The sequence below is a fragment of the Papio anubis genome, chromosome 3, assembly GCF_008728515.1.
Source record: "Papio anubis isolate 15944 chromosome 3, Panubis1.0, whole genome shotgun sequence".
Classification (NCBI taxonomy): Eukaryota; Metazoa; Chordata; class Mammalia; order Primates; family Cercopithecidae; genus Papio; species Papio anubis.
In genome coordinates this window covers 182,040,422-182,066,089 of record NC_044978.1, presented here as the reverse complement: position 1 = coordinate 182,066,089, position 25,668 = coordinate 182,040,422, and the positions used below count along the sequence as shown (strand labels likewise).

The window sequence follows — 25,668 nt, the reverse complement described above, 5'->3', positions numbered from 1 at the left end:
GACTGTAAATGTCATGAATGTAGCCACTGGAGGTCATATCATTGAAAGATGTCATTTCAGAGGAATGGGAATTCAGACAGTCTTTGTCAGCCCTTGTTGATAAAATGTATTTATTTACCTCAAAAATAAATCCTAAATAACATTTTTAAATGCTGCAGAGCAGAAAGACTTAGGAGAGTTTGAAACCCCACATCGTAATTTCCCTCTGTGCATGCGTACCTAGTGTGTGTGGTAGGTGGAAGATCTGTCTGAACCCACCCTCATAGAAGGAAACCTTCCCTAAGCATTAGGCTGCTAGTGTGCAGGAGCTGGTGCCCTGGGCAGAAAGTGCCTGACCGCATGGTTGAGTCTTAGCTGAGAGGCATGTTTATATTCTTGTCAAAGGAAATTTCCAGAACCGTCTCTTTCACTTGACACACCTTCATTCAGATGCACATGTCACTTTAGTGGTGTTCCAGTTCCCATATAGAAGCGGGTTTGTAGCAAAGATTCTGTATTCCTGTCTAATCCCTGCTAATAACATTATTTTGCATATTTACCTATTAATTCTACAGGTCCTGTTTTTCCCTGTGCTTAGAGCATACTTCCGGCTGCCATTCTTGGAAGAACAACTCATAGCAGGGGAGAAAGATGACTCTGCCTGTTGCTTGTTTTTCATCTTTGGGCACTTTGTTGCGGTCTTGTCAGTTATTCTTTCTCTCAGGTGTGTGAGGGCTGTGCAGGCCATGAGCCCAGCTGGCCTGCTGTGTAGAGCCCACATGAGGGCAGCACTGAGGACCTTGTTAGGGCTCTCCAGAAAGCAGCCTGGGTCACCGTGTTCAACCACCAGTTACAGCTTTGTGTGCTCTGTCCCAGTGATATTCAGATGTGGGTGTGTGTCACAGTCACCTGGGTGTTTCCTGAACGACAGAGGTAGGGTCTCTACCTTCTGAACACCATGCTCGCTGCGAGTGCTGCATCCAGGTGTAATTAGCAGAGAATAGCACTGTACACTGACCCATAGGAAGAGAGGTTGACCCCCTGGACAGAAATCCTTGTTCTAGCTTTGTGTTTTCTCTGCCTCCTTGTATCTGAAGTTCACTTTTGCACCCTTGGTCTTTATCCCACACTGGCTAAAATACCCTCTTTTTGGTGAGAATGTGCTTTGGCTCCATGGGAGTCCTTTACAGGGCGATTGTTCCACTTCCTTTCATGTGAACCTCAAAGCACAGACAGTCTTGCTCCTTTTGGAACATGGCGCTGCATGTTAAGAAGTTGAATTTTTCCTTGACCAAGCAAGGAGGACTGTGTCCTACACACTCCCCTCCCCAGCGCGGCGAGCACGTAGATGCCTACTTCCCATCTGAGAACCTGAGGAACGGGTATTTGGGACTTAGGGAGCTGGGGATTTTCTGGAAAGGACTTTCCTTTGCCTTCCATTTCTCCCTCACTGGCAATGGCCATTCGCACAGTGCAAGTGTTGCCTTCTGACAGAAGAAGGGACAGTGAGTCAGAGTTCAAACAGGAGTTCTAAGCCCAGCCGAAGGCTGTGTTGACTTTCCTTTGGGTGTCATAACATGTAACCTGAAATACATATACATATATATGTATTTTTTGAGACAGGGTCTCACTCTGTTGTCCAGGCTGGAGTGTGGTTGGGCTATCTTGGCTCACTGCAACCTCCGCTTCGCAGGCTCAAGCAATCCTCCCTCCTCCCACCTCAGCCTCCTGAGTAGCTGAGACTACAGGTGCACATCACCACACCTGGCTAATTTTTGTATTTTTTTGTAGAGACTGGGTTTGGCCATGTTGCCCAGGCTGGTCTCAAACTCCTGAGCTCAAGCAGTCCACCTGACTCAGTCTCCCAAAATGCTGGGATTTTAGGGTGTGAGCCACCTCATCCGGCATAACCTGAAATAATTTTGGCTGCCTTCTGGATTCAATTTTAAGTGAAATGAAGGATTAGAGATGAAGATGTGTGTCTACACTGCAAGCTGTTCAGCCCAGGGAAGGACTCTGTGTTCTCATGTGCACCTCACCAGGGGCTGTGTTCCCTGCCACCCTTCATGCTGTGTGGTAGAAATGCAGAGGGGCAGTAAGCTCAGCCCTCGGATTCTCTCACTGACCTGTGTTGAGCACATAACCTGTGCATGGTCCAGCACTGGGAATGCCAGTCCAGATCCAAGTCGGCCCTGCTTGTAGATGAAAACCTGATGGTCAGAGAGGTCAGCCGCTAGCGCAGTTTGCACAACCTCAGGCAGAGCTGTTGTTCCACCCAGGCTGCCTCAGTCAAGTACGGAAAGTGTTACTGGGCCTGTGTTTTGCCTTAGAGCCTTGTCAGGTGACAGGGAGGTGAGGGGAGTGGCAGGAGGGGAAGCTAGGTACATCTTGGTTTCCTGCCTGGGTTGTCCATGAGTGGCATATGTTTCTCTGCATCTCAGTCATTGCTCTGTGTCCTTTCTTGCAGAGGAACGTGATTCTCTGTTCCCGTAACTAGTCTTGACAGCAGCTTGGCCTTTAGCTGTGGTCTTTGGAGGAGGGCGCTCTCCACCACTGGAGGCAGGGACTTGCTGCGCTGTGCCTCGGGCTTCAGCTCTCTCAGTATGAGAGAGCCCTGCTTGTCCTTTGGGGCATCAAAATTGGGAACAAGGGCTTTGGTGTCTCTGTGCCAATGGATTTTTATTTTTATTTTGAGACAGCATCTTTTTTTTTTTTTTTTTTTTTTGAAGCGGGGGGTTTTTCTGTCGCCCCGGGTGGGGGGCACGGGGCCGGATCCCGGCTCACTGCAAGCTCCGCCTCCCGGGTTCCCGCCATTCTCCTGCCTCAGCCTCCCGAGTAGCTGGGACTACAGGCACCCGCCACCTCGCCCGGCTAGTTTTTTGTATTTTTTAGTAGAGACGGGGTTTCACCGTGTTAGTCAGTATGGTCTCGATCTCCTGACCTCGTGATCCGCCCGTCTCGGCCTCCCAAAGTGCTGGGATTACAGGCTTGAGCCACCGCGCCCGGCCGAGACAGCATCTTACTCTGTGGCCCAGCCTGTAGTGCAGTGGTGCAATCATGGCTCACTGCAGCCTCTCAGGCTAAAGGAATCTTCCCACCTCATCCTCCTCAGTAGCTGGACTACAGGTGCATGCCACCACACCTGGTTAATTTTTAAATTTTTTGTAGAGACGAGGTCTCACTGTGTTACCCAGGCTGATCTTGAACTCCTGGGCTCAAGCATTTCTTCTGTCTTGGCCTCCCAAACTGCTGGGATTATAGGCATGAGCTGTGGTGCCTGGCTGATAGTCGATTCTTTTGTTTGTTTGTTTGAGACGGAGTCTTGCTCTCTCGCCCAGGTTGGAGTGCAGTGGCGCAATCTCGGCTCACCTCAACCTCTGCCTCCCGTGTTAAAGTGATACTTTTGCCTCAGCCTCCCCAGTAACTGGGATTACAGGTGCCCACCACCACGCCTGGTTAATTTTTTTGTATTTTTAGTAGAGACGGGTTTTCGCTGTGTTGGCCAGGGTGGTCTTGAACTCCTGACCGCAGGTGATCTACCCGCCTCAGGTTCCCAAAGTGCTGGGATTACAGGTGTGAGCCACTGTGCCTGGCCTGATAGTTGATTCTTGATATTTGATTCCCTTACTGATTTTAACCATTTGATTGAAATGAACTTAAGCATTTCTCTTGTGTCACCTTCTCATTTCATTGGCAGTGATATCAGGATGCAGGTGCAGCCAGCCAAACTGCCTTTGCTGGGATGCCGTCTCTAGGGTGCCATCGTGTGAGGGCTCTTAGCAGTGGACAGCCCAGCCGGTCCTCCTTCAGATAGTGGGGCAGGCCTCTGGTTAGGGAAAGACTTGGCTCAGGCCACAGAGCTAACACATGGCAGACAGGACTCAGTTTCCTGTCTTGGTGAGGTAGGGCAGCTTCTTAACGAAAAGTCAATGGGCCTCAAGTCAGACCTGGTTCAGAAGAGGGTTCCCCTTGACCTGTTGACTGTCGAGAGTCTCCCGGGCAAAGGTTGCCTATTCCAGCAGTCCATCTGTCCCTCCCGGGGCTCTGGGCTCTGTGTCACTAGTCAGCACCGGGTACGCAGCATGCTAGTTGGTAACCCCTCAGCCCATCCCAGTTAATCCAGGCTCCCCCGTCTCTGCTTGAGGAGCAGTCAGCCCGGGTGAGTTGAATTTCCCAAGTCAGTCCTGCTAGGACACTCTTTATCTCTGGTGTTCACCCCTCACTGAGAGGAACACTAAAGGACCAGGCCTGGTATTCAAAGAATTGTGGATTCTCCTGTTTTTATTTGGTTTTGGAAGCTGTCGTTCAGTCATGTGCATGTGTGTAAGCGCTGGGTAACTGTCTTAGAAGTGAGCTCCAGGGTAGCCGGGCGTGGTGGCAGGCGCCTGTAGTCCCAGCTACTCAGGAGGCTGAAGCAGGAGAATGGCGTGAACCCGGGAGGTGGAGCTTGCCATGAGCCGAGATTGCGCCACTGCACTCCAGCCTGGGCAACAGTGCGAGACTCTGTCTCAAAAAAAAAAAAAAGAAGGAAAAGAGCTCCAGGGAATTGGGGAACATTTTCCTGCCCCTGGCCCAATCAGGCTGCACTGTGGGCACAGCACTGTGCTGGGGCAGGTGGCTGTGAGTGGACCTCACCCCCTGACACCCACCCAGCCCACTGTGTTGGCCTCAGGCTCCCTCCTGCTTTAAGATTGGTGTGATCTGTGAGCCGCCTTTGTGCTTCGCTTTGCTTTCTTCTTTTTTTCTTTGGTACAAATGTTCAGTTTTCCAAATTCCTCAGCTAAACACTGGTGTCTTGGGACATTTTGTTATCTCTGAATGTTTTGGGATAAATTCCAGGAACTAGTTATAAACTAATCATAGTCAAAAGAACAGAACTTACCTGTGCTCTTAGAATATCAGCAAAGCTCTAAGCACGCCTTATGCTGAGTGTTGTAGCTTGTGACAGTTTCTGATGTCATGAGGAAAAGTTACTGACTTTTAAACAGTAACAGGAAAGGGCCTTTTCCCCTTCTGTTCGACAGAGAGGAGTAGCGGGCACCCTCCCTGAGGTGCTCTGTGCTCTTGGGTCTGCATTGGGCTTTTGCTTCTGAAACCTGGAAGGCTCTGTAGGATTTCTTCTGCGGTTAATGTCTGTTCATCGTGGCACTGACCTGTTTCCATATCTACCACTGAAGGCTGCAGCTCAGCTTAGGCCTCGGGCCCATGGCAGTGCAGTCTCAAGGGTGTCTGCTCCTGGAAAGCCTCCTGTCCCCGCCCTGCCTGTAGCCTGCCTGGGAGGAGGGAGAGTCCCCGCTGGACTGGGCTCCTGCAGACCAGACATGCCTTTCATCCACAGGGAGAGCTGGTGACAGCCTCCAAGGCAATCATTGAGAAGGAGTACCAGCCCCACGTCATCGTGAGCACCACGGGCCCCAACCCCTTCACCACGCTCACAGACCGTGAGCTGGAGGAGTACCGCAGGGAGGTGGAGCGGAAGCAGAAAGGCTGTGAAGGTGAGTGCTTGTGGTCCTGGGCACTGCCACTCCAGAAGGTGAAAGTGCCCTGGGATCTTCTCTGTGGTCCAGGTGCTGGCTGTGGGTGGTGATAAGAATAGTCACATGCATCAAAGTCAAACCAGAACTTTATCCAGTACTCATTTCCAACCTAGTCACTCAGGCCAGAATGGAAGAAATTGCAGGCCGGGCATGGTGGCTCACGCCTTTAATTAACTGGGTGTGGTGGCGCATGCCTGTAATCCCAGCTGCTACTCGGGAGGCTGAGTCAGGAGAATCGCGTGAACCTGGGAGGCGGAGGTTGCGGTGAGTTGAGATCACGCGGTTGCACTCTAGCCTGGGCAACAAGAGAGAAACTCCCATCTCAATTAAAAAAAAAAAAAAAATTGCCAAGTTAGGCACACTTGTGAGTGGCCCTGGCTAGGAGGGAGACATGTGTAAATGGCAGTGTGGAGGACTAGTGGTGGCCACTCACAAGTGTCTGCGTGCCGTACTAAGATACGCCAGGGCCCCTCTGCCAAAACAAGGCGGACCCTGAAGATGTCCTAGTGTGGTCCCATCCAACAGCTGTGATGAAGGTGGGGGTGAGAGGAGACAGCAGGAGTGAGGGGCAGCCCACAGAGCTCCAGGCTGGAAGGCATTGGTCCTTCTCCCAGGGGGTTTCTGTCCATATGGAGTGACCAGAACTGACAAAAGAATTCATTCATTTCGATCAGTTAGCGGGAAAGCCAGCATGCATATGATTATTATTCTTTTTGAGATGAAGTCTCACTCTGTCACCAGGCTGGAGTGCAGTGGCACGATCTCGGCTCACTGCAACGTCTGCCTCCCGGGTTCAAGCGATTCTCCTGCCTCAGCCTACCGAGTAGCTGGGACTACAGGCTGTGCGCCACCACGCCCAGCTCATTTTTGTATTTTTAGTAGAGACGGGGTTTCACCATGTTGGCCAGGATGGTCTCAATCTCTTGAACTTGTGATCCACCTGCCTCGGCCTCCCAAAGTGCTGGGATTACAGGCATGAGCCACCGTGCCCAGCCCTGAATATAATTTTTAAGAGGCATTTGTCTTTCTCTCTCTTTTTTAAAATTAATTATATTTTAAGTTTTGGGATACATATACAGAACGTGCAGGTTTGTTACATAGGTATACACGTGCCATGGTGGTTTGCTGCACCCATCAACCCATCATCTACATTTGGTATTTCTCCTAATGTTATCCTTCCCCTAGCCCCACACCCCTGACAGGCCCTGGTGTGTGATGTTCCCTTCCCTGTGTCCATGTGTTCTCATTGTTCAACTCCCACTTTTGAGTGAGAACATGTGGTGTTTGGTTTTCTGTTCCTGTGTTTGCTGAGAATAATGGTTTCTAGCTTCATCCATGTCCCTGCAAAGGACATGAACTCATCCTTTTTTATGACTGCATAGTATTCCTTGGTGTGTATGTGCCACATTTTCTTTATCCAGTCTATCACTGATGGGCATTTGGGTTGGTTCCAAGTCTTTGGTATTGTGCATAGTGGTGCAGTACACATATGTGTGCGTATGTCTTTATAGTAGAATGTTTATAATCCTTTGGGTATATACCCAATAACGGGATTGTTGGGTCAAATGGTATTTCTGGTTCTAGATCCTTGAGGAATCACCACACTGTCTTCCACAATGGTTGAACTAGTTTACACTCCCACCAACAGTGTAAAATCGTTCCTGTTTCTCCACATCCTCTCCAGCTTCTGTTGTTTCCTGACTTTTTAATGATCGCCATTGTAACTGGTGTGAGATGGTATCTCATTGTGGTTTTGATTTGCATTTCTCTAATGACCAGTGATGATGAGCTTTTAGTCCTATGTTTGTTGGCCACATAAATGTCTTTTGAGAAGCGTCTTTTTGATGGGGTTGTCCCGCTTTTTGATGGGGTTGTTTTTTTCTTGTAACTTTGTTTAAGTTCCTTGTAGATCCTGGATATCAGCCCTTTGTCAGATGGATAGATTGCAAAAATTTTCTCCCATTCTGTAGGTTCCCTTTTCAGTCTGATGATAGTTTCTTCTGGTGTGCAGAAGCTCTTTAGTTTAATTAGATCCCATTTGTCAATTTAGGCTTTTGTTGTCATTGCTTTTGGTGTTTTAGTCATGAAGTCTTTGCCCATGCCTGTGTCCTGAATGGTATTGCCTAGGTTTTCGTCTAGGGTTTTTATGGTTTTAGGTCTTATGTTTAACCTATCTTGAGTTAATTTTTGTATAAGATGTAAGGAAGGTGTCCAGTTTCACTTTTCTGCATATGGCTAGCCAGTTTTCTTAACACCATTTGTTTAATAGGGAATCCTTTTCCCATTGCTTGTTTTTGTCCAGTTTGTCAAAGATCAGATGGTTGTAGAGGTGTGACGTTATTTCTGAGGTCTCTGTTCTGTTCTATTGGTCTATATATCTGTTTTGGTACCAGTACCATGCTGTTTTGGTTACTGTAGCCTTGTAGTATAGTTTTAAGTCAGGTAGTGTGATGCCTACAGCTTTGTTCTTTTTGCTTAGGATTATCTTGGCCATACACGCTCTTTTTTGGTTCCATATGAAATTTAAAATAGTTTTCTCTAATTCTGTGAAGAAAGTCAGTGGTAGCTGGATGGGCATAGCATTGAATCTATGAATTACTTTGGGCAGTATGGCCATTTTCACAATATTGATTCTTCATATCCATGAGCATGGAATGTTTTTCTATTTGTTTGTGTGCTCTCTTATTTCCTTGAGCAGTGGTTTGTAGTTCTCCTTGAAGAGGTCCTTCACATCCCTTGTAAGTTGTATTCCCAGGTATTTTATTCTCTTTGTAACAATTGTGAATGGGAGTTCACTCATGATTTGGCTCTTTGTCAGTTATTGGTGTATAGGAATGCTTGTGATTTTTGCACATTGATTTTGTATCCTGAGACTTTGCTGAAGTTGCTTATCAGCTTAAGGAGATTTTGGGCTGAGATGATGGGGTTTTCTAAATATACAATCATGTTATCTGCAAACAGAGACAATTTGACTTCCTGTTTTCCTATTTGAATACGCTTTATTTCTTTCTCTTGCCTGATTGCCCTGGCCAGAACTTCTAATACTATGTTGAATAGGAGTGGTGAGAGAGGGCATCCGTGTCCTGTGCCAGTTTTTAAAGGGAATGCTTCCAGCCTTTGCCCATTCAGTATGATATTGGCTGTGGGTTTGTCAGAAATAGCTAATACCTAATTTATTGAGAGTTTTTAGCATGAGGGGATGTTGAATTTTATTGAAGGCCTTTTCTGCATCTATTGAGATAATCATGTGGTTTTTGTTGTTAGTTCTGTTTATACGATGGATTATGTTTATTGATTTGCATATTTTTTTTTGTTATTTGTTGATTTTTTTTTTTTTTTTTTTTTCCTGAGACAGTGTCTCCCTCTGTTACCCAAGCTGGAGTGAAGTGGTGCAATCTTGGCTCACTGTAACCTCTGCCTCCTGATTCAAGCCTCAGCCTCCTGAGTACTTGAGACTACAGACGCACGCCACCACACCCAGCTAATTTTTGTATTTTTATTAGAGACGGGGTTTCACTGTGTTGGCCAGCATGGTCTCGATCTCCTGACCTCATGATCCACCTGCCTCGGCCTCCCAAAGTGCTGGGATTACAGGCGTGAGCCGCTGCACCTGGCTGATTGTGTATGTTGAACCAGCCTTGCATCCCAGGGATGAAGCCAACTTGATTGTGGTGGATAAGCTTTTTGATGTGCTGCTGGATTTGGTTTGCCAGTATTTTATTGAGGATTTTCGCATTGATGTTCATCAGGGATATTGGTCTGAAATTTTCTTTTTTTGTTGTGTCTCTGCCAGGTTTTGGTATAAGGATGATGCTGGCCTCATAAAATGAGTTAGGGAGGAGTCCCTCTTTTTCTATTGTCTGGAATAGTTTCAGAAGGAATGGTACCTACCAGCTCCTTTTTGTACCTCTGGTAGAATTTGGCTGTTAATCTTTCTGGTCCTGGGCTTTTTTTGGTTGGTAGGCTATTTATTACTACCTCAATTTCAGAGCTCGTTACTGGTCTGTTCAGGGATTTGACTTCCTCCTGGTTCAGTCTTGAGAGGGTGTATGTATCCAGGAATTTATACATTTCTTCTAGATTTTCTAGTTTATTTGTGTAGAGGTGTTTATAGTATTCTCTGATGGTAGTTTGTATTTCTGTGGGATCGGTGGTGATCTCCCTTTTATCATTTTTTTGTGTCTATTTGATTCTTCTCTTTATTGTGTCTATTTGATTCTTCTCTCTTTTCTTCTTTATTAGTCTGGCTAATTATCAATCTTTTCAAAAAACAAGCTCCTGGATTCACTGATTTTTTTGAAGGCTTTTTTTGTGTCTCCTTCGGTTCTACTCTGATCTTAGTCATTTCTTATCTTCTGCTAGCTTTTGAATTTGTTTGCTCTTCTCTAGTTCTTTTAATCATGATGTTAGGGTGTCGATTTTAGATCTTTCCTGCTTTCTCCTGTGGGCATTTAGTGCTATAAATTTCCCTCTGAACACTGCTTTAGCTGTGTCCCAGAGATTCTGGTATGCTGTGTCTTTTTTCTCATTGTTTTCAAATAACTTATTTATTTCTGCCTGAATTTTGTTGTTTACCCAGTAGTCATTCAGGAGCAGGCTGTTCAGTTTCCATGTAGTTATGCAGTTTTGAGTGAGTTTCTTAATCCTGAGTTCTAATTTGATTGCTCTGTGGTCTGAGAGACAGTTTGTTATAATTTCTGTTCTTTTACATTTGCTGAGGAGTGTTTTACTTCCAATTATGTGGTCAGTTTTAGAATAAGTGCAATGTGGTGCTGAGAAGAATGTATATTCTGTTGATTTGGGGTGGAGAGTTCTGTAGATGTCGATTAGGTCTGCTTGGTCCAGAGCTGAGTTCAAGTCCTGAATATCCTTGTTAATTTTCTGTCTTGTCTATCTAATATTGACAGTGGGGTGTTAAAATTTCCCATTATTATTGTGTGGGAGTCTGAGTCTCTTTGTAGGTCTCTTAAGAAGTTGCTTTATGAATCTGGGTGCTCCTGTATTGGTTGCATGTATATTTAGGATAGTTAGCTCTTCTTGTTACATTGATCCCTTTACCATTAGGTAATGCCCTTCTTTGTCTTCTTAAATTTTTGTTGGCTTCAAGTCTGTTTTATTAGAGACTAGAATTGCAACTCCTGCCTTTTTTTTTTTTTTTTTGCTTTCCTTTTGCTTAGTAAATATTCTTCTATCCCTTTATTTTGAGCCTATGTGTGTCTTCACATGTGAGACGGGTCTCCTGAATACAGCACACTGATGGGTCTTGACTATCCAATTTGCCAGTCTGTGTCTTTTAATTGGGGCATTTAGCCCGTTCACATATTAAGGTTAATATTGTTATGTGTGAATTTGATCCTGTCATTATGATGCTAGCTGGTTATTTTGCCCATTAGTTGATGCAGTTTCTTTATAGTGTTGATGGTCTTTACAATTTGGTATACTTTTGCGGTGGGTGGAACCGGTTTTTGCTTTCCATATTTAGTGCTTGCTTCAGGAGCTCTTGTAAGGCAGGCCTGATGGTGACAAAATCTCTCAGCATTTGCTTGTCTGTAAAGGAGTTTATTTCTCCTTCACTTATGAAGCTTAGTTTGGCTGGATATCAGATTCTGGGTTGAAAATTCTTTTAAGAATGTTGAATATTGGCCCCCACTCTCTTCTGGCTTGTAGGGTTTCTGCAGAGAGATCTGCTGTTAGTCTGATGGGCTTCCCTTTGTGGGTAACCCGACCCTTCTCTCTGACTGCCCTTAAAATTTTTTCCTTTATTTCAACCTTGGGTGAATCTGATGATTATGTGTCTTGGGGTTGCTCTTCTTGAGGAGTATCTTTGTGGTTGTCTCCCTGTTTCCTGAATTTGAATGTTGGCCTATCTTGCTAGGTTGGGGAAGTTCTCCTGGATAATATCCTGAAGAGTGTTTTCTGGTTCCATTCTGCCTGTCATTTTCAGGCACACCAATCAAACGTAGCTTTGGTCTTTTCACATAGTCCTATATTTCTTGGAGGCTTTGTTCATTTCTTTTCATTCTTTTTTCTTTAATCTTGTCTTTACACTTTATTCATTAAGTTGATCTTCAATCTCTGATATCCTTTCTTCTGCTTGATTTATTCGGCTATTACTACTTGTGTATGCTTCATGAAGTTCTCATGCTGTGTTTTTCAGCTCCATCAGGTCATTTATGTTCTTCTCTAAAGTGTTATTCTACTTAGCAATTCCTCTAACCTTTTTTCAAGGTTTTTAGCGTCTTTGCATTGGGTTAGAACATGCCCCTTTAGCTTGGAGGAGTTTGTTATTACCCACCTTCTGAAGCCTACTTCCGTCAATTCATCAAACTCATTCTCTGTCCAGTTTTGTTCCCTTGCTGACAAGGAGTTGTGATCCTTTGGAGGAGAAGAGGCGTTCTGGTTTTTGAAATTTTCAGCCTTTTTGCGCTGGTTTTTCCTCATCTTTGTGGATTTATCTACGTTTGATCTTTGATGTTGGTGACCTTCAGATGGCGTTTTCGTATGAACGTCCTTTTTGTTGATGTTGATGCTATTCCTTTCTGTTAGTTTTCCTTCTATCAGTCCCTTCTGCTGCAGGTCTGCTGGAGTTTGCTGGAGGTGCACTCCAGACCCTGTTTGCCTGGGTATCACCAGCAGAGGCTGCAGAACAGCAAAGATTGCTGCCTGTCCCTTCTTCTGGAAGCTTCGTCCCAGAGGGGCACCTGCCAGATGCCAGCCGGAGCTCTCCTGTATGAGGTGTTGTCTGTCGACCCCTGCTGGTAGGTGTCTCCTGAGGAGGCAGTGTCTCTCCCTTAACAGAGCTTGAGCACTGTGCTGGGAGATCCGCTGTTCTCTTCAGAGCCAGCAGGCAGTAACTTAACTCTGCTGAAGCTGTGTCCACAGCTGCCCCTTCCCCCAGGTGCTCTGTCCCAGGGAGATGGGAGTTTTATCTATAAGCCCCTGACTGGGGCTGCTGCCTTTCTTTCAGAGTTGCCCTGCCTCAAGAGGAGGAATCTAGAGATCAGTCTGGCTATAGTGGCTTTGAGGAGCTGCGGTGGCCTCCACCCAGTTCAGATTTCCTGGCAGCTTTGTTTACACTGTGAGGGGAAAATGGCCTACTCAAGCCTCAGTAATGGTGGACGCCCCTCCCCCCACCAAGCTCCAGCATCCCAAGTGGACTTCAGACTGCTGTGCTGGCAGCAAGAATTTCAAGCCAGTGGATCTTAGCTTGCTGGGCTCCATGGGGGTGGGATCTGCTGAGCAAGACTACTTGGCTCCCTGACTTCAGCCCCCTTTCCAGGGGAGTGAAGGGTTCTGTCTTGCTGGCATTCCAGGTGCCACTGGGGTATTAAAAAAGAACTCCTGCAGCTAGCTCAGCATCTGCCCAAATGGGTGACCAGGGCCCTGGTGGCGTAGGCAGCCAAGGGAATTTCCTGGTCTGTGGATTGTGAAGACCGTGGGAAAAGCATAGTATCTGAGCCGGAATGCACCATTTCTCAAGGCACAGTCCCTCACAGCTTCCCTTGGCTACAGGAGGGAGTTCCCTGACTCCTTGCACTTCCCGGGTGAGCAACACCCTACCCTGCTTCGGCTCGCCCTCCGTGGGCTGCACCCATGGTCTAGTAACTAGTCCCAGTGAGATGAGCCAGGTACCTCAGTTGGTAGTGCAGAAGTCACCCACCTTCTGGGTTGATCTCACTGGGAGCTGCAGACCGGAGCTGTTCCTTTGGCCATGTTGACAGTCACCCCGACGTTTGTCTCTTTTACGAACACGGTATTTCTGTCTGTTGAAGCGTCACTGGGGAGAGACCTCCTTTACTTGGTTTGATTCTTAACACTCATCATTGCTGAGCCATCGTGCTGGGCACATGCCCAGTGCTGTCGTGCGTACATCTCATCTCATTCCCAAAGTAACCCTGCGAGATTGGTCATTTTCCCCCAGTTCGAGCAGAGGAATAGGGGGCTCAGACAGGGCGGCTCCCAAGAACGAGGTTGTGCATGGCTGAGCCCTGATCTGGACAAAAGCGCATTGCTTTCCTCACTGAGTCTTTGATCACAGCAGTCAGCCCCGGCCTCTGTGCAGGGGGATGCTCTGAATGTCCTTGCGGTGCTTGTGTGTAGGGCTTGGGGTTTCTGACAGAAATTCTCTTTTTCCATAAACCTTGAGGGTCTCCTGTGCAGGTGTGGTCACAGGCCTGAGGGTGAACATGCTGACTGCCCTGGCATGTGCCCAGGTCCCGTCAGGAGTGGCTGGTGCAGCCTGCCCTTCTCTTGGTAGCTCACTGACAAAGGCAGTCAAAGATGGGGCAGTCTTACAATGAATAAAAATAAGCGGCTCGTTTCAGACCCTCATGGAGCAGGTGGTTTCAGATGTCAGCTTTGAAAAGAAAATGTTGAGAACTAATGAGAGAAGCAGGTCTCCTCTTCCTTGAGGGCTCGTGGGGAATCAGCTGCTTTTCCTCCAAGCTCCCTGCTGCCAGCTCTCTTGTCCACTAGGCTCTAAGCAACCTTGGTGCTGGCACCAGGAAGAACCAGGGGCACGGGGCCCCCGCCAGCATCCTCAGGGCCATTAGCTTCAACTCAGGTTTTTACTGAAACCTCAGTGTGCTTCTCAGTCCTCTGGGGTCGGCCTTGCTGGAGCGACCTCGGTGTGTGGGACTGTCCTGGGCTGTAGTCATCCTGGGAACTAGGCACTCCTCCTAAGAGGACCTCTTAACCGGTTTTTGTCTTGTTCTAGACCAGCCACTGCATTACGTAGTTGTTACTGAAATTTGAGTTGCTGAATTGTTTTTCAGTGTTACACCGCTGTTTACTGTTCAGGCCTTCACACACACCGGGCCCTGCTGCTGGTTGTCTCCCTCCAGTGAAGCTTTGAGCCATTGCTGTAATTACCTGCCTTAGAGCAAGAAGTAGAGGTAGTCGGCTTGAGCTGTGGGTCATGTGGCCTAATCCTAGTTTCTGTGCACATGTACACAGAGATGTGTCTGCCCTTTGGAGTCTCCTGGCATCTGAGTAACCTGGATTGTTTTTCAGTCAAACAAGATACCTGGAGTTCCCCCCCACCCCCTGGTGTGAGGCTCCTTCAGCAGGGCTGTGATGGCAGCTGAGTGTGGATGGGGACGGCTCTGGCCATGCTCTGTGATCACAGAGCTGTTAGCAGGAGAACCCACAGGAGGTCTGATCTGGCCCTTGGCGTGGCCTGAGGGGAGTGTGTGCCACAGGTAAAATGCAGGCTGGCTGCCGGAGGTCAGCACCTTTTCCTGGTTGAGGCTGTATGCTCACTCAGATAGGTGGTGTGGCGGCCTTTTTATGGGCGCCTGGCTTCTGGAAGGTAGCTGCCAACATGGTACTTGGGGAGGTGAGCCAGCTGTTAGGGTGGGAGCAGAGGCCCTGGGAGCTCAGAAGGGTAATGACAGCTGCTTGTTCAAAATACAGATCTGCTGATTCAAAGCTATTAATCTAAACTTCTGAAATAAAGACAGACATGGAAGGAATTAGCATAGTGTTGATCCATATTTTCCCTCAAACGAGAAGTAGACTTGGAATCCTTTTCTATATCCAGGATGCTAGTTCCTGCATTTTTTCCTCTGGTTCTTATTAACATTTTTCACTTTATAAAATAAAAATATGCATTACAGTTGCCAAGTTTAAATTATTGGGATAAAATGCCCTACCACAGAATTAAAACCAAAATAATTGCACATGTGATGTCCCTTGAGGTGGTGGGTGGGCTCAGGACCCTCCGCCACCTGCTTAGCAGGGAGAAGGTTGGGAGGGAGGGGCCGCCTACTCGCACAGGACAGCAGGGGACAGGCCAGGGCACACCATTTGAGTCCATCACAGAGCCAGCTCTGGCAGATTCTCTTTGGAATAAGAATAGAAATGAAGTTTGTATCTGAAGTTGTTTATGTTTCTCTGAAATTCACTTCAGTCAACACCCAGGTCACAGCTTCCTTTATCCGCTCTCGGAGAGGAACAGGGAAAGGGTTGAGAGCCCTGCCTTCTCAGAGGGCGGCCGAGCAGGCTGCCCCATCTGCCACGGAGGCAGCTGCAGGCTCATGGCGCCCACAGCTCCTACCATATCCTTGTTGTTTCTCTGCAGAGAATCTGGACGAGGCTAGAGAACAGAAAGAAAAGAGTCCTCCAGACCAGCCTGCGGTCCCCCACCCACCTCCCAGCACTCCCATCAAGCTGGAGGAAGGTGAGCTCTGGGTGGCAGTGGCCGCCACTGTGGGAGGGTGCACGGCTCGTGCGCGCTGTGGCGGAATGTGGCGGGAGTTGTGTTAACACCAACAGAGAAGTGTGTGCTTGCATCAACGCCAAGACGTGACACTTCTTTTCTCCTATATTGGTTCTGTCCTGGGTAACTCCAGGCAAAACAGATTTGTATGTGAGCTGTGACCAAGTAGGAAGGCTGGCCTCGGGGGTCGGAACCCACCGTGGTTGCTGGTGTCTGCGTTGCCCATTGCTCGCCCACTCCTTGTGCCGTGTTGTCATGCAGATGCCACCTCCGGAGTTGCTCTCCGCTGTGTGAGCCACACGCCGGCTGCCTCTCAGCCACCGTGTGTCTGTGGTGTGTGATCCCGGGTGTCTGTCCCTCGGTCTCGTACATCCGTGTCTCTCGTGAAGCCCATGGCCCTGCCTTTCTTCTTCTGTAACCTGATGGCTGTGACTGAATGCATAGATTCTCTCCTTGTGCTTTTTTCTTCCTGTGGCTGCGTCACAAGCAGGAGACGGATGCGCTAGAGAGTACCTGTTACCCTAGTAAGTACCGCGCTGCCTCCGCTCTGCACCGGTGCCCTGTGCTTCGCCTCATTCTCCTGCTTCTTTGTTGTTTATTTTGTTTTCTGTTTATTTAAAATAAAAACAGAAGCCCCCCCTTTTTTGGACCCAGTCCCTTGGAGGCCTTCCTGGAAGTGGCTCAGTCACCTGAGCACTGTGCTGCCTTGAGCGGCAGCGGGTGCCTCCCTCAGGGCCTCTATGCACCTAGGCGCCACTGGAGCACTCTGGGCCTCAGAGGTTCTTACCTCCGGCCTTCGAGGGTCTCTTTGGATTGCTTGGTGGGAGGGTTTTACCACACTGGATCAGACGTTAAGGGCAGCCTTGGTTCAGACAGGCTGGGGTTCTGGGGGTCGGATTGCCTTAGAGCTTTGCTGAAGCTGGTCCAAGGAAGGTGGGCAGAGGAGCGGATATTGGCCCCTTTTAAAGCCAGTGTGATGTTGGCTCAGAGGATGGCAGCTCTCCACAGCGAGCGCCCTGGGGCAGCCTCTGTCCTAGCATCAGCCGCACCGTGCCCAGCAGAGTGGGCCCCACCTCCTCACAGGGAGCGGCGCCTGTGTGCCCACAGCCCTCTCCCAGCCTCAAGAAGCCTGGCCTGGAATTAGCCTGGGGCAGCCGGCGGGGTGGGGGCACTTCCAGCTTCCCAAAGGTAAAGCCTTGAGGGTTTGGGGCCTGGGCCTCCTGTGCTGCTCCTAACCACTCGGCTGACTCCCCTGGCCCTGATGTGTGGCTTGATTTTTAAACACTAAACAGCTTGTGGTGTCTAACCTGTCAGTTGCTGGTAATGTTGTAGGCTGTTTACGAATGGAATGGACAAAGCGGGTGCCGGGTAAGTGTGGAAGGAAGGCGCCCCCAGGCCGTGTCCTCAGGGCCTATGTGCTCCTTCACAGAGGGCCACTCCTGATGCTGGTTGGGAGTTTTTGCCCCCGCTCCTTGCCTTGAAGGCCGTCTTTTTCCTTTTAATTAACTTCCATCCTAAACGGCTTTGTTCTTTTGGATGTTGACATCATACGTGCTGTGGGAGTTACGCACAATTTTCTACTGGCTGTTTTGGGGGACACCAGGTGTTGTGGACCCAAATTTAGACTTAATTTCACGACTGTGAATACATGCCCTTAGGGTGACAGGGCAGACTTCTCTTCACATAATGAAAGCGGGACGTGGCTCCTTTAGCTGTCCTCAGCTTGTGCTGCAGTCTGTCTTTCTGGTGGGGGGACCCAAGCCTGGGGCGGAGTCTGGTGGTGTCAGCACACTGCCCACAAGAAGGAGCTAAAAGCTACCCCGAGACCAAGTCTGTGTTTTGTGATACTAGCTCCATCCAGCCGTACAGTAGAGTAGACCATATTTTAAGTTTCTTGCCTTGGTAAAAATCCGTAGAGTAAAATGAAATGGCAGTTTCCTGTGTGGGGTGCCCCCATCTCAAGCTGCCCTTTGAGATCTGGGCAGGAACCGTTAACCCCGTCTCTCACCTCACCCACTAGACCTTGTGCCGGAGCCAGCTACTGGAGATGACAGTGATGCCGCCACCTTTAAGCCAACTCTCCCCGATCTGTCCCCTGACGAGCCTTCAGAAGCACTCGGCTTCCCTATGTTAGAGAAGGAGGAGGAAGCCCAGAGACCCCCAAGCCCCACTGAGGCCCCTACTGAGGCCAGCCCCGAGCCAGCCCCAGACCCAGCCCCGGTGGCTGAAGAGGCTGCCCCCTCAGCTGCCGAGGAGGGGGCCGCCGCGGACCCTGGCAGCGATGGGTCTCCAGGCAAGTCCCCGTCCAAAAAGAAGAAGAAGTTCCGTACCCCGTCCTTTCTGAAGAAGAGCAAGAAGAAGAGTGACTCCTGAAGGCCCCGCGCTAACACTGTCCTGTCTGGAGCGACCCTGGCCCGCCAGAGTCCCCGACTGCGTCCGTGCCCTGTCCTTGTGTAATGGAATGCAAAAAGCCAAGCCCTCCACTAGCTAGGGGTCCCCGCACGTGAGCAGCCCTGTGTAGCCCTGGGCTGACCCCGCGTGTGCGCAGCAGCCCCACCCCCCGCCTCTTGTCCTCTCAGCCTCAGCTTCTGGGGGAGACGTGCTCTCCCCACAGCGGGGAGGCACTAAGTCATGGTCCTAGCTGGAAGGTACTGGAGGCTTCTGCAGTTGTGGCCGCAGGTGTCACCCTCCTGAGCCTTGACCTTTCCTGCCACCCTTCCTGTTGTGAAATCAGCACATTCTGTTTCTGCTCGGCTTCCCTCCACCCTAAGGTCTCAGGTGACGGACTCAGACTCCTGGTTCCATGTGGCATTCTCTCTGCTCAGTGATCTCACTTAAGTCTATATACACAGACTTGGTCCCGTGAAAACACTCGTGTGCCCACCAGCGGCCTTGAAGAGGCAGGTCTGGGCCAGACGCTGGGCAGGAAACGCCAGCGGCAGATGGGCCTGTGTGCACCCAACGCGATGCTATGCATGTCTGACCGATGATCCCTTGACCACAACCAGATTCAGGAGCTCAGTTTTTTCACTTGGGTCTCTGGATTCCTGTCATAGGGAAGGTGTATCAGGAGGGGAAGAGTCCTTTCTAGAATTTTCTTTGAGTAGGTTTACAATTTAGCTTATATTTTTTGACTGTGAACGTGAACAGGCTTTTTGCTTTTTTCTTTCCAGACCCCATAGTAGAGCACTTTTCACTTACTTGGGGGAGGTTTCAGGGGATCTGTTCTCACCGTTAACTCAGCCAGAAAGATGCCCTAGTTGTGATAAAAGGTAACTCGAGGTGGAGAGTAGCCCCGGGGCCCCTCGACATGGTGGTCACTGAGGGAGCCTGAGACGTGCGCTCCTTGGCTAATACTGTTGTTTTCACTTCCCTGGAAGAGGCTGGAAAAGGGCTCAGAGCTGCTGAGCAGGAACTGGAGGGTGACCCATTTCAGGAGCTGCCTGGTACCAGCCTGACTAGGTGCAGGCAAGCTTGTGTGGGCCCAAGAGGTCCCTGATAGAGCTGGTGCCAGGTGTGGGCTCAGACCCTGGGCATGATGGGCCGAGCCACTTCGGATCCCACTGATTGGCCGGCCGAGCGAGAAGCAGGCTGCTGCATGGCACTGCCTGCCGCTTCGAGCTTCCTCTGAGCCGCAGGGCCTGCTACGTGGGCAAGTGTGCTGCCTCTCTTCTGTGTCGTTTTGTTGCCAAGGCAGAATGAAAAGTCCTTAACCGTGGACTCTTCCTTTATCCCCTTTTATCCCTTCCTTTACCCCACATATGCAATGACTTAATTTTCACTTTTGTAGTTTAATCCTTTGTATTACAACATGAAATATAGTTGCATATATGGACACCGACTTGGGAGGACAGGTCCTGAATGTCCTTTCTCCAGTGTAACATGTTTTACTCACAAATAAAATTCTTTCAGCAATTTCTTTGTCTAAATCTGGGAAGCAGTTTTATATTTTAATTTTTTTGTTCCCAAGTTTGTCTGTGTGCCGAAAGGAGACCTCCAAATGTTCATGTCTTGATAAAACGTCATCTGCAGCCATGGGTGCGGGAGGACGTTCCACCCAGCACTCCTGTTGTCCCCACGGGCACTCAGGGTGTCCAGGGAGCTGCTGGCCTGTCCTTGTCCCCACGGTCCCAGTCTCACCGTCACTGTGCGCTCATGTCTGATGGGGAGGGCTCTGTGCGGGAGATACCCTGCCAGGGTGCCCGGCACACTGCCAGATACCACCTGGCCAGGGCTGACCCCAGCCTTGGAGGGGCCTGAGTCCCCAGGCTGCCACTGCAGAGGGGGAAACTGAGGGTCTCGAAGAGCCTTAGACCCTTCTGGTCAGTGGAACCGTTCATTCAGCTCTAGCTGCCTCTCCTGGTGTGGGTAGAGGCCCGGCTACGTATGGAGAAAGGCATTTGGTATAAAACAGGTGCTTTATTTCATCATCAGAAACCTGGTGCATAGTTTAGAAAACAAACAGAAACCCTGACAGCCTCGGAGTGCTGCCGCCTGGAGTCATTAACAGGAATGAGTCTGGAGGAGCTGCCTGGGCTTCCTGCTGGGGGGCCGGCTCCCACCCACAGGGTCTCCCTGGACTGGGAAGGAGGGGGGTCAGGCAGTGGGCAGGGCTCTGACCCAGGCTCCCACTCTGCCTGGTGCCCACAGCCTGGGCACAGTGGCTCAGCTACTCAGCCTTGAGCGTCTGTGCCGAATAATTCAGCTTCTGCAGGAGGAGGAAGGGGAGCAAAAAGAGCCCGGACCACGTAGTGAAGCAGGCCTGGGCCCCGGCCAGCCAGTACACTGCGGAGAGACGGCAGCGTCACCCAGGCTCCGAGGGGGCTGGCACTGGGGAGGTGAGAGCAGGTGCCCGGCCCCCAGCCTGTCCCAGCACTATCCCGCGCCCTCACCTGAAGCAGCCACCAGGGGCCCCGCGGCCCTGGCCAGAGCGCCTAGGCTGCGCAGTGTACCCATGACCGTGCCCTTCTGCCCTGGTGAGCCTGTGGGGAGAGGCGTAGTCAGGGGCCACTGCCCTTCTCCGGCTTAGGTGGCTTTGGCTGAGGGAAGGGTCTTACCATAGCCAGCGACCACGGAGGACAGGCAGGGCACCACAACGGCGGCGGCTGGTGGGGGACATTGAGGAGGCTCCCATCAGCCCAGGGGAGGGCGCATCACCCAGCCCCTGCTGCCCATCGGATCCCCTGCCAAGGCAGGGCCACTCACCAAAGGAGTACAGCAGCAGCCCCAGGCCCAGCATGGGCAGAGAATGGCTCCAGCCGATGAGGAGGAAGGCAGGCACCAGCAGTAGGAGGGCCTGCAGGTGGGCACGGCAGCCTCAGCACAGCCCGTGCCCCACAGGGCTCGGGACTGCCTGCCACCCGCTTCGGAGGGAGCCCCCTACCCGCTTCACGGCAGCAACTTCCCCGCCGGGGTGGATCCGCCGGGCATAGGCACCCTGGATGGCGGCCATAGTGAGGCCGATGAGGAAAAACATCTTCCCCTGCTGTAGGCTGGGAGCAGGCGCGTTAGGGCAGGGTCACCGGGGCAGGGTCACCCGGGGCAGGGTCACCGGGGCAGGGTCCCCCGGGGCAGGGTCACCGGGGCAGGGTCACCCGGGGCAGGGCCACCGGGGCAGGGTCACCCGGGGCAGGGTCACCCGGGGCAGGGTCACCGGGGCAGGGTCCCCCGGGGCAGGGTCACCCCGGGGCAGGGCCAGGGCGAGAGTGGCTGCCAAGGCTTCCTGGGGATGGGGCTTGGGAGGGGTCATCCCTGACAGGGGCGTTCAGGAAGACAGCAGGCTCTCCCCAGATGAGGATCCACCTGCTGAACTGGAAGCGCTGGTGTGTGAGGAAGCTCAGCGTGTACTCCAGGCCCGAGAACAGGAAGAGGTAGAGGAAGTAAACGAGGCCCAGGCGGCGCAGGCTGCTGAGCCCTGGGGAGAGGTGGAGGGCGCTGAGAAGGTGACCACAGCGGGGAAGGGCTCCGCCTGGGGACGCGCAAGGGAGAGCAGGCTCCACACTCGGGTGGGTTGAGTCCTTACTGTCTCCAGCGGGTGGGTCCTGGCCACGAGCGACGGCTGAGAAGCGCAGCAGGGCCAGGGGGCTGAGCAGATCGGCCGCATCATGGAGCCCCAGGGAGACAGACGGCGCCTGTGGGGACAGGATTGGAGATCACGGAATCCCAGGGAGATAGACGGCGCCTGTGGGGACAGGATTGGAGATCACGGAGCCCCAGGGGGACAGATGGCACCTGTGGGGACAGGATTGGAGATCATGGAACCCCAGGGAGACAGACGGCGCCTGTGGGGACGGGACCGGAGATCACAGAATCCCGGGGGGGACAGATGGCGCCTGTGGGGATGGGATTGGAGAGCCTGCAGGAGCAGCTGCTGGCCTGGCAACCTGCGGACTGTGGCCTCAAGAGCCCCAACACCAAGAGGGCGGCCCAGCCTCCCTGGCACCTGGGGCTGGCACACAGGGGCATTTTACAGCGCTACGGAACCAAGAGTCCCGGACCGCAGCCCTACCCGTTTCTCCAGGGGCAGCGTCTCTGGCAGGAAGCAGAAGATGAACAGCAGGTCGGAGGCTGCGAAGAGCAGGGCAAACCAGGGTGCCATTTCCAGGGGCAGGGAGGCTCCAAGCATAGGGCCCAGGGTGAAGCCCAGTGAGAAGGCCACCCCAATGACCGCCTAGAGAAAAGGCCACCTGAGCTGCACAGGGAGACCCAGGCCCAGAAGTCCACACCCGGACCCCAAAGGCCCAGCCTGTGCACTTACCATGCCTTGGCTGCGGGCCAGAGGCGAGCCCAGGTCAGCAACGATGGCCGTGGAGAGGCTGACGTTCCCTTTGCTGATGCCCCCAATCAGCCTGGAGGCCAGGAAGGCCGCAAAGCTCCGAGAGGTGGCCCAGACTGCATATGAGGTGGCCACACCCATCTGCCCAGGGGCAGGGGCCAAGGGGCAGGGGCGGTCACTTAAGGCCAGGAGTGGCTCAGAGTAGGACTTGGTAACCCAGGCAACACCCCTCAACCCTGCCCTATTTCGAAGCATCTGAGGGCCACTGTGTTCTCAATGCCTTCCTAGGGGCCAGGAGCACCTCCTCGAAAGCCTGGCTTTGCAACAGGAGCCACTGGTCCCCCAGAGAACCCCCTCCAGGATGCGATGAGGGCCAACAAGTGGCCATGAGTGGCCCACAGCCACCTCCCTCTCTCCACCTAACCCCATGGGGCTACTGGCTGGGTAGGAGGAGGCTTCCCCATGGGCACCCAGCCCCAGGGACATACCAGGCACAGCAGCATCACCGGGCGCCTCCCCAAGCAGTCAGAGGTGGCCCCAGTGAGTGGCGCACACAGAAACTGCAGGACAGAGAAGGCTGAGCCAATGAGACCTGAGAGACAGATGTCACCATCATGGGGATGTGGTCTCAGGGCCCTCAAGGCCAATGTCCAGCCCCGTCCTGAGGGTCCAGTCATGCTGGGCCCTACACTCACAGGCCATGGCCCTTGAGCCGAGGAGGCCCCAGTGGAGAGATGAGAAAGGGGATGAACCTGACACGCAGAGGCAAGGGATCATGCCCAGGAGCCAGGACGTGTGGGCAAGGGCACCAGACAGATGCCAGCCCAGAGAGTGGGAAGGGAAGGACTAATAATTGGGGAGGGGCCTGGGCTGGACCATGTCCACCAAAGACAGGACCGTAGAGAGCCCGCCAGGGGCACAGAGCCAGCCATACCTCCAAACAGGACACTGTTATATCTCTTCTCCACTGGCATCCCGATGGCGGTGGCAAACCAGTTCACCCCACCCTGCCAGGAGCCATAAAGGGGGTCCTAGGGGATGAGGAGGCACGATAAGGGCTGGGGAGGTCCAATGGGCCTGGGGGGCGGGGGGCACTGTGGCCGCAGGGCAAGGACTCACGTGGGCACGGTCGTGGCTCTCCAACAGCCCGGGAAGCAGGGGCAGCAGCAGCGTGAAGGCCAGGAGGTCCAGCAGGAGGCCAAGGAAGACAACGGTGACCACGCGGCGCTCTGGTGGCTGCTGGTGGATGGGTGGGCGCGGGGTGCAGCCTCCACCCCCTCCCCGTCCCATGGTGGGCTGCTCTGACCTGGCCTGGCTGGGGTGTGGCGGGTCGGGTAAGCGGGGAAACTGGGTCCTCCAGGGCCTGCCATGCCCCCACACCCGACAGCTGGCGAGCACCCTAAAGGGGGCTGATGGCAGAGGCTCCGGCCTACAGACGCAGGGGCCATTCTGGCCTGCGCGATGCCCCCGCCCCGACCCAGGCATCAGAAAACGCAGGCTTCGGGGGTTGCACAAGAAATCGTAGCCACAAAGGCAACGGTCCCCAGGAACCGGGGTGAGCACATCGCGAGCCCGGCCCCACCCCGCCCCACGGCCGCGCCTCCCACGCCCTCGTAACAGAGTGAGAGAGGAAACTTGAAGCCGCGGGGGACCCGGACCCCAACCCCAACACGCGCGCCGAGATCCCGGCCCCTGGTCCGGACTCGGCCTCCCTGGCGGGGGCCATGGCCTGCACACTGGACGCGGGAGCGCCCTCAACCCCGCGCGCCTCCCACCCCGCCATCCCGCGTGCGCCCCGGTCCCGCCCCCACCCCGCGAGCCCCTGGTCCAGCCCCACACCCCGCGCGCCCCCCACTCCCCCACCCTGCGCGCCTCCCACCCGCGCCACCCCGCGTGCCCCCGGTCCCGCCTCCTCCCCCACGCCCCGTCTCCTGTCCCGCTCCCACCCTGCGCGCCCCCTACGCCCCCCACCCCGCGCGCTTCTTACGCCCCCCCACGCCGCGCGCCCCCTACGCCCCCCACCCCGCGCGCCCCCGGTCCCGCCCCGCACCTGCCGCGGCTGCGCGCTCGGGACAGACGGTCGCACGGACGCGGAACACGGCGCCAGGCTCGCCGCCAGGGGCGGGACGGCCACGCCCGGTCACGCCAAGCCCCGGAAGTGACGAACATGGCGGTGCGCTGTCTTCCGGCCGGTGGGCGTGGCTGGGTTCTCGCCTGTCCTGCGGCTCACTGCTCGGCCGTGGGTTAGCAGCACCCTGACCGGAGCGGAGGAGCTGTGCCCCCGCGTAACCCGGAGGCCAAGACTCCCGGCCTGGCCTCCCTGGGCCGACGACGCCTGCCCCGCGGAGCGGACCCATAGGCCTGAGGTGTACACGTGTGCGGGGCCTCAGGCGAGCGTCGCGCAGCCCGTCCCCCAGCCTCTGCGCCGTGCGGGCCTGGCCCTCCCCGTGGAAGGACCGCGGGCTTCGGGACCCCACGCCGGGGGGCTGACTCCTGCCACACACACAGCGGTGGTCGCGGGCCTGGGGCAGCAGCACAGCCATTCTACTCGGGCCGCGTGAGCCGACCCCGCTGTCTCTGTGCAGCTACTTTTGCTGCGTTTGGTGCAGAGCCTGAAGTTCCAGGACAGGCGGCTGAGGGGGAAAGATGGTGTGAATTGGGTGGGCAGAGACAACTGAAAGCCACAGGACCCGGTTGGCACCTTTTTGGCCGCCTGGGCCTGCGACCCCGTTCCCTGGGTCAGGGAGGAGCTGGCGCTCTTGCCGGGCGCAGAAGCACCTGACCCAGCGCTGGAGGAAACGGTCCCCTGGGCAGGAGGAGCTTTAGACAGGAGAAGCTTTGGGCCTGGCTGCTGCCCGTGCCGTGCCCCGGAGCCAGCACACTCAAGGAACCGCGCCACCGCCGGGCCTACAGCCAGCTCCCACCTCCCCTCCCACCTTCTAAAATAGGTGCGGATCTCTTGTGGCCGACCCCAACCAGATACACATGGGGAAAGGAATCAGGTGGCACACACGCTGCCTTTGCTCCACACAGAGCTTCCAATTGTGGGTAAGAACAAAGCCCCACCTCTGCCTAATAGATGCGTTTTTCCACCTGCAGTCAAAAAGACAACCTGTTACTCGCTTTTTCCTCAGAGGACAGGCATTCCTATGAAACTG

The 25,668-nt window shown here is 53.0% G+C and overlaps 2 protein-coding genes across 14 annotated transcripts in view; one reads left to right on the top strand and one right to left on the bottom strand.

The window, feature by feature from the left end:
- The window catches only part of ADD1 (adducin 1), a 93,380-nt gene extending 73,716 nt beyond the window's left edge, over nt 1-19,664 (top strand). For 3 of the 13 annotated variants that reach the window (XM_003890873.4, XM_031664770.1, XM_009187479.3), the window contains 4 exons: nt 5,318-5,474; nt 15,598-15,696; nt 16,226-16,259; nt 17,756-19,633. In XM_003890873.4, the coding sequence (XP_003890922.1) occupies nt 5,318-5,474; nt 15,598-15,696; nt 16,226-16,259; nt 17,756 (291 nt within the window). In that variant the 3' untranslated portion in view covers nt 17,757-19,633. Of the gene's footprint in view, nt 1-5,317; nt 5,475-15,597; nt 15,697-16,225; nt 16,260-17,755 lie in introns of all 13 variants that reach the window. The other 10 variants (XM_009185058.2, XM_003890871.4, XM_009186579.3 and 7 more) reach the window with 6 other exon arrangements.
- Nucleotides 19,665-20,134: 470 nt separating this feature from the next.
- On the bottom strand, nt 20,135-24,707 carry MFSD10 (major facilitator superfamily domain containing 10). The gene is made up of 13 exons (XM_003890876.4): nt 24,561-24,707; nt 23,630-23,825; nt 23,445-23,541; nt 22,999-23,102; nt 22,493-22,651; nt 22,244-22,405; nt 21,758-21,866; nt 21,538-21,649; nt 21,119-21,227; nt 20,941-21,031; nt 20,793-20,840; nt 20,628-20,717; nt 20,135-20,520 (listed from the first exon to the last, which is right to left on the bottom strand). Exons 1-13 carry the CDS (start codon nt 24,677-24,679, stop codon nt 20,405-20,407), a joined length of 1,512 nt encoding a protein of 503 aa, XP_003890925.3. The 5' UTR covers nt 24,680-24,707; the 3' UTR covers nt 20,135-20,404.
- Nucleotides 24,708-25,668: the final 961 nt, after the last annotated feature.